This window comes from Pygocentrus nattereri, chromosome 12 (genome assembly GCF_015220715.1).
Source record: "Pygocentrus nattereri isolate fPygNat1 chromosome 12, fPygNat1.pri, whole genome shotgun sequence".
NCBI classification, from domain to species: domain Eukaryota; kingdom Metazoa; phylum Chordata; class Actinopteri; order Characiformes; family Serrasalmidae; genus Pygocentrus; species Pygocentrus nattereri.
The window spans coordinates 5,485,190-5,492,533 of record NC_051222.1 but is presented as its reverse complement, the minus strand read 5'-3'; the positions used below and the strand labels follow the sequence as shown (position 1 = coordinate 5,492,533).

At 44.0% G+C, this 7,344-nt stretch overlaps 1 protein-coding gene across 2 annotated transcripts in view; it reads left to right on the top strand.

The window, feature by feature from the left end:
• si:ch73-383l1.1 (receptor tyrosine-protein kinase erbB-4) overlaps window positions 1–7,344 on the top strand; it is a 323,429-nt gene that overhangs the window by 277,735 nt on the left and 38,350 nt on the right. For both annotated transcript variants that reach the window (XM_017719311.2, XM_017719313.2), the window contains 3 exons: window positions 1,460–1,582; window positions 1,687–1,785; window positions 4,223–4,408. In XM_017719311.2, the coding sequence (XP_017574800.1) occupies window positions 1,460–1,582; window positions 1,687–1,785; window positions 4,223–4,408 (408 nt within the window). The remainder of the gene's footprint in view (window positions 1–1,459; window positions 1,583–1,686; window positions 1,786–4,222; window positions 4,409–7,344) is intronic.

The window sequence follows — 7,344 nt, the reverse complement described above, 5'->3', positions numbered from 1 at the left end:
AGAAGAACCCTTTTTGGTGCTACATCGAACCATTTTTCAAAGATTTCTGTATAGAATTATCTACAGCACAATCTCCATCAGTTAGAAGAACCCTTTCATGACGTTCATGCTGCTGTATAGAACCAGTTCATTTCCCAAAGAGCCCTTGAAGAACCTTGAAACTATATAACATATTAAAACCCTTAACATATACAATAACTGTGGTGAAATCACTGTAATGCGCAGCCATGAATGTCCTACGGCTTTATTCTGATTCGGATGCAGTCAAGCATCACTTGTCTCAGAGTATCTCCAAACCTGAGCCCGTTTCAGTGTTGCCCTTCTCTGTTGGTGCGTTGAAAGTTGCGATTGGCTTTTTGGGAGGGGAGAACTATTTTTATTCGTGCTTAAGTCAGCACCTTTACTTGGCGATATTGTTTGACTGCCCTGCCCGCTGCCTCTCGCTCTCCTCCCCTCCTGTATAAATGCTTTGTTTTGGTTAAATCCACTTTTTCTTCAGCTTCGTTTAGTCTCTCCTGCATTCATCTCCATGTGTTAGAAGCTTCCATTTCAAAACGCAAAGCCGCAGTGTTGGAAATCTCTCCCGGGACGGCATGTTAGTGCTAATGGCCGCAACGACCTCGAATCCGCCTCCATTTCCATGTAATGAATCGGTTGGGCTGGGCTGAATTGAACGATCAGCTGTGCATGAGAGATTGATAGATGAAGTCATTTAATTCTTTCCGGGGTGCGGCAGGGAGATCCCGGTCCAACGAGCAGTTCATTAACGTGCGTATAGACTGTTCATGTTTCCCAGGCTTTGTTTTGTGTGTGTGTGGTGGGCAGGACATTCGTGGGAAACACTGTGAAGTGTCCGCACACCTTCAATGGCCACTTTAATAGAATCACCTGCCTCGTAGCTCCACCTTAATAAAGTTAGGGACTGGGGCTCATCAGTTGATGCTCAGTTTCTACGCTCACTGTCCACTTTATCAGCTCCACTTACTGTAGAGCTGCACTCTGTAGTTCTACAGTTACAGACTGTAGTCCATCTGTTTCTCTGATACTCTGTTACCCTGTTCTTCAGTGGTCAGGACCCTCATGGACCCTCACAGAGCAGGTACTATTTGGGTGGTGGGTCATTCTCAGCACTACAGAGAGTGTGTGTTGCGCTGGTGTGAGTGGATCAGACACAGCAGTGCTGTTGGAGTTTTTAAACAATGTGTCCACTCACTTTCCACTCTGCTAGACACTCCTACCTTTTTGGTCCGCCTTGTCGCACCTTGTTACAGCAGAGTTTGTGTTGGTCGTCCTCTAGTCCTTCATCAGTGGTCACAGGACGCTGCCCACAGGACGCTGCTGGCTGGTGGACTATTCTCAGTCCAGCAGTGACACTGAAGTGTTTAAAAACAGCAGCAGCTCTGAATGTCTGTGTGTTTGTAATTGTGTTTACTAATAACGGACCTGCTGTTTTGTTCAGTTGGTGGAGCCTCTAACACCCAGTGGAACAGCACCAAATCAAGCTCAGCTACGAATACTGAAGGAGACGGAACTAAAGAGGGTGAAGATCCTGGGCACTGGAGCTTTTGGAACCGTCTATAAGGTGAAAACAGCCAGAAACTGCGTCTTTGCTCTGAGTGTAAATATAACTGCCCACTAAAAGCCCTTGATTTTTACATGGTTTTTACTTGTTGTGTGTTCTCTCAGGGTATTTGGGTTCCAGAGGGAGAGAGCGTGAAGATTCCAGTGGCCATCAAGATCCTCAATGAAACTACAGGACCAAAAGCCAATGTGGAGTTTATGGATGTGAGTGGAAGTAGTCTGGCTTTGAAGGGGAATTCTGCCAATTACTTTCAATATCACTGCATGGGCTGGAGGTTATGGAGCCAGCCCTGTTACTGGTTTGATCCCCAGTGCCGACAGTATCTGAATGAGGTCTCCATGAGTAAAGCACCTAACCCCCAACTGCTCCCCAGGCGCTGTGGATAGGGCTGCCCACTGCTCCGAGCAAGTGTGCTCACTGCCCCCTAGTGTGTGTATGGGTTAAATGTGGAGGTGAAATTTCCCCATTGTGGGGACTATTTTGCCTTACAATGCCCCTCATGTATCCCTCTGCCATGTCTTTAATAAATACATTTAAGGCCAACATTTTGTCTCTAAACTGTTGGAAATATAAGGCATTAAAGCATATTATTATACAATGACTTTGTTTACATCTCAACCACTGAATTAGGCAAAAAAGCAATACGTTTGTATTGCCTTACCATCCAATAGATTGGATCAGTGTAGCTTGGAGCTGGGCAAAAACTAGAAAAGTTGGCTTCTTATTTGGCAGCATCTTATTCAGAATTCTTGTTCCACCTGAAAGAGTGAAGCAGTTACATTCTGCCAGTGCTTTTTAAGGTAGAATGGAACATTTGAACATGAAGCTGACTTTAGCTTTGAGATATCAACAGAAGTAGATTATTGCGAACACAGTTTCACAGTGCTTGGCTTGGTTACTAAGCACTTGAGTTGCTGGGATTTTACACGTCTGTAGTGCATTATCAATACCTACCTGTGTATTTCATAAAATTACCCACAGTAACTGGCAGAATACAGCAATGAAGTCCCTGTAGCTACTGAATAAACTGGACAATAAGACTTAGTATGTACTAAGCCTGAGATTTTAAGGGGTTAGGAAGTTCCTCTCCTCACTGCTGCCACTACTGGGCTTGGATCAGGTTGCAGACCTCCAGTTCGGAATGGCTCTGGAGTTTGAGGAATGAGCGAATGTGTCCCTGAATAAGCCACACTTGAGGAAATGGATGTTCTGGGTTGGTACTCACAGTGTACCTTTGCTGTTGCTTGTTAATTTTTGCCCAGTTGGCGTTTCTGCAGGAACAGCAGGAGCGTGAGGAACTTAAGAGCTGTAGGGCTCAGTTGATCAGTTGTTATCTGCAAGGTACGATCAGCAAGTCCAGAAAAATGTAGTGCTGTTTATAAGGTACTGTAGACATCTGTGATAATCCTTCTCTGTAGATATGCATCCGGATTGGGTTTCAAATTCAGCAATACTGATCAGTCCCGGCCAGTTTGAGACCTGGCCTGACCAGGTCTGATCAGTACTGCTAAAAATCTCTGGGTTCTGGTCAGGTTTGGGCTTTAGCTTCATGCCAATGAAGACCTGTACAGCTAAAGTCGTTGGTTAAAAATCTGTGCATAAGTGATTATTTGACATTTGCCTTCACTTTTGCCCACATATGCTGATATTCCTAAGAGCGTCTGGTTTGTATTAAATAGCCATGTAGTACATTTAAGCGCTTGGTGTTTGGTATTTATGTGTTAGGCGTCCTCTCTGGGACACATCTCTCCTCTCCTGAATGTGTGCACACTCACTCGCGCACACAGATACATGTTGGGGTCAGTCTCGCTAATGGGGGTCACCTCTACTGAGCAGCAAGGCAACACCAACACTCTCTCTTTCTCTTTCTTTCCTTTATCTCTCTCCCTCTTTCTCGCTGGTCCCCCCTCCAGGGCTTCACAGATAATGTTTTCTCTGGGATGCGAGCATTTTGTAGCCCCCACTGTGGGCCCCCTCGCTCATCTTGCTCGGAGCACTAAAAGCTCCTTTGTTCTTTGGCCACTATTTTCCTTGAAGGGCATCTGTGTTCTCCGTATTTTTTGTTTGTTTGTTTCGTATTAATGTGCAACCTTTTCCATCAATTTGGGTTTAAACTCAAACATCCCCTATTTTAAAGAGTACTCAGCCCAAAAATATTTTCAAAAGGCGTTTTCAGAACACTTCCATTTTGTCTGGTTGCTAAGATACATTAATAAATAATACTGTTGGAACAATATTATTCACAGCATAGTCATTGATTTTATCCAACCCTTGAGGTCTCTTGAAGAATGACCTGTGTTGTGTTAAGATAGGGGTCTTCAAACTGGTCCTGAGTTTCCCCCAGATCAGGGGTGCCCAATCCTGGTCCTGGAGATCTACCACTCTGCTAAGCTCCAACCCTGATCTAACACATCTGATCCATGTGTGTTTGATCCGAACTCTGCAGGTTGGTGGGCTTCCAGGACCAGGATTGAGCACCCATTCAATCCCTTCCCCAGATGGAGCAAATGTATAGACTAACTTAACCCCACAATGCAAAGAGATGGAGCAAAAATGTGGATCATCTAGGGGACCTCGAGGACTGGTTTTGATGACCTCTATGTTAAGGCCTTGACTTGAATTTCCCCAACTGTCCACCAGGAGGCACTCATTATGGCCAGCATGGAGCATCCCCACCTGGTGCGTTTGCTGGGAGTGTGCCTGAGCCCGACCATCCAGCTGGTGACCCAGCTCATGCCCCACGGCTGCCTGCTGGACTACGTTCACGAACACAAAGACAACATCGGCTCCCAGCTGCTGCTCAACTGGTGTGTGCAGATCGCAAAGGTAAGAGCGCCCCTCTTAATATGTGCTTTGATTTGAGTCATAAATTGTGTGTTTTGATTACAGTTGCACAGTATATGGATGTTAATTGTTAATTAATGTATGATGCCATTCACAATTAGGCAACACAGAATTATCACCATGCACAAATGAGCCTCTAGCTAATCACTAAATATTTTATTGTGTGGTGTGAGTCATTTACGGAGAGAATGGGCAAATCCACAGCCAAGGATTTTTCCTACATTCATAAATATGAGCCTATAAAAAGTATTCACCCCTTTGGAGGTTGTATGTATTTTATTATCACAGAACATTGAATCGCAGTGGATTAAATTAGATTTTTGGAAACACTTTTCATTCAGTGTCACAAACTAAGGAGTAATTTTGTTGGTAATAAGTCACTTTAGTTCTACATTAATTAAGGGTTCATTAAGCATTAGTGATTGCTTAGTAACTGATTGTATATTTAGGAATTAGTAACTGAGTAGACTGCTTACAAATAGGTTAGTTACCAACAAATCTAAAACATATTTATGCCATCAAGTCAGTGTTTTAGTAGATGCACCTTTGGCAGCAATCACAGCCCACCCCACAGCTTGATGCTACCACCACCATGCTCTGCATGTGAGGATTTAGGAAAGATATATTAAAGGGGTTGAATACTTATGTAATTCTTATATATTCAAGTACTTGTACTTATGTACTTCTGTTTTACCTTTGTAATGAACTTAAATCACTTTGCAGAGATCTGTTTTCACGTTGACCCCAAATTAAATCCACTGTGATTCATTGTTGTGTTAATAAAACATGAAAACTTCCAAGAGGTTGAATACTTTTTATAGGCACTGTATAAGGCAACAAGTTGGAATAACTAGAACCAGACAGTGCACAAATGCTAGAAAGCAAGGAATGGGAAGAATTTGCTCAAGGATGTGCAAAACCAATGGCCATATATACAGATTTAACTTATCTTTTCACCTGTGTCTTGTTAAGGTAACGTCGGAATAGGGCAGAGCTGGAATTTTCCACTACAGAATCCCTTTAATGAAACTTCTTTGGCGGTCACTCAATACAGCAAGCTTCATTTGGCCAAAATAATGCAGCCTGAGCCACATCAAGGGCAGTTAATTGTTTTTAGTACACTACAGTGCAAAATGTTATATTTGACAATATAATTACGACATGCAATTTTGTTAATATGATGCACCTGTGGTCCTGATATTAGCCGTCATTCCAATTGTCCAGTGAAATTGTTCAGGCTCTTGAGCTTGAACCACATCTCAGAGGCCGTATTTCCAACTTTTTACTCACTTTTCCTCTATTTTCAGATGTACTTACCTTGTCTTCTAAAATCACTTCTCACTGCATTGTCTGGGAAATGAATGCCAAGGCAGGTTCTTGTTGAAATGTGTTTGTCCCCCCTGCATTGTTCCCTCGGCTTTATTTTGCCATCTTCCACCAGCACACCACATGTACACTCTAAAAGCTTTTCGGTGGGGCTGTGGGATCCATAAGCATCAAAGAGACGCCCCCATTGTCCTCCCACAGAAAGACCCCAAGTGGCACAAAAGCCGCTATCTAATGGTCCTTCAATCAAGGGCCACAATCACGAACAGCTGGAGGAAAGCTGGTGTGGCCAGCATGTATTGTTTACTGGCTTGACAATCTCACTCCTGGCGAGCTTCAGCGGCCTGACGACCGCTCCCTCAAACGCTCCGTTATGGGACCCTGCTGAGTCCTCCCAGCAAGTTCCAGCTCTTCCCCGTCCAGCCCTCAGTCTTCTCAGGCTTCCGCGACATGGAGCCTGCTTTAACTGCAAGGTTGTGGCCTCCCCCATAGGACGTAGGGCTCGGAGAGGCCGGGCACTGCCTTGCCTTGGATTTCCAAAGCTCTTGCTATATCACGCACCAGCCCCGAGAACCTGCACACGAAGCTCCTGGGGAAATTATGGACTGGCAGAGAGAGCGAGGGCTATGGAGGACACCTTCATCAGTGGTCGTTTTCCAATTCGTCTTGACACGCCGTTGTTGTCATGCAGAGGTGCCTTGTTTACAACTGCTGAGAGGGAACATGCTCAAAGGGAAAGTCTGACAATTGAGGGCTGTTTTTTTTTGTACATTTATTGCTCCACAAGCAATGTTGTGTATCACCTCTAAGGTTAGCTTTAGACCTGGGTTTGCCAGGTCGAGTACTGTCCTGGTTTGTTGAAAGTGTGGTGTACAATGCACAGATGAACATGGTGAAGATACTTAAGAACACTTAAGGCTGCATCAGGTCTTAATTAGAAAGTTCCTGTTTCTAGCTATTTAACATCCAGTATGTGTTTGACGCAGTTGGTAGATCCTCCAGACACTAGAATGACTTTACCATCAACCCTGGTTTCGCTCCTGGATCTTTCCTCTGCATGATCCCAGTGGCTCTGTTCAATCTTCCTTGTAAACCGGTCATATTGTTTCACAAACGCATTAGCTAAGGCAGCTCGGAAGTGGGGGCCTTGATTTTTGATCTTAGAGTTTCTTCTAAACGAAGTTGCATCTAATAAAACACTATCAGTTACCTCAGTTGCCTCCCTTTCTTGTTGATCTAAAGTTTGTAGAAAACCAAAAATCCTGAAATGTAATATATCACACACTTCAGCTTTTTTTGCTATATGACTGACCACTTCAACAGGCATTATCTGGCCTTAAAATCCCAGGCTTATTACATACTAAGGCTTATTATTTAGTAACTACAAGGACTTCAGTGCAAACGGGTTGAGCTGTTCTCAACTTCTAGAGGCATGTCATTAAACTCTGGCCCTGCTTGTAGGTTCTAGCCATCTAAACCATTAATAGAGGTGATGTATCAGCAAGGTAGCTATTTCAGCTGGCTGGACACATCAGTGGACTTTGACTTTGATGGCAGATAAGTCTCACAATAAGAACAGCGACGGAATGTCC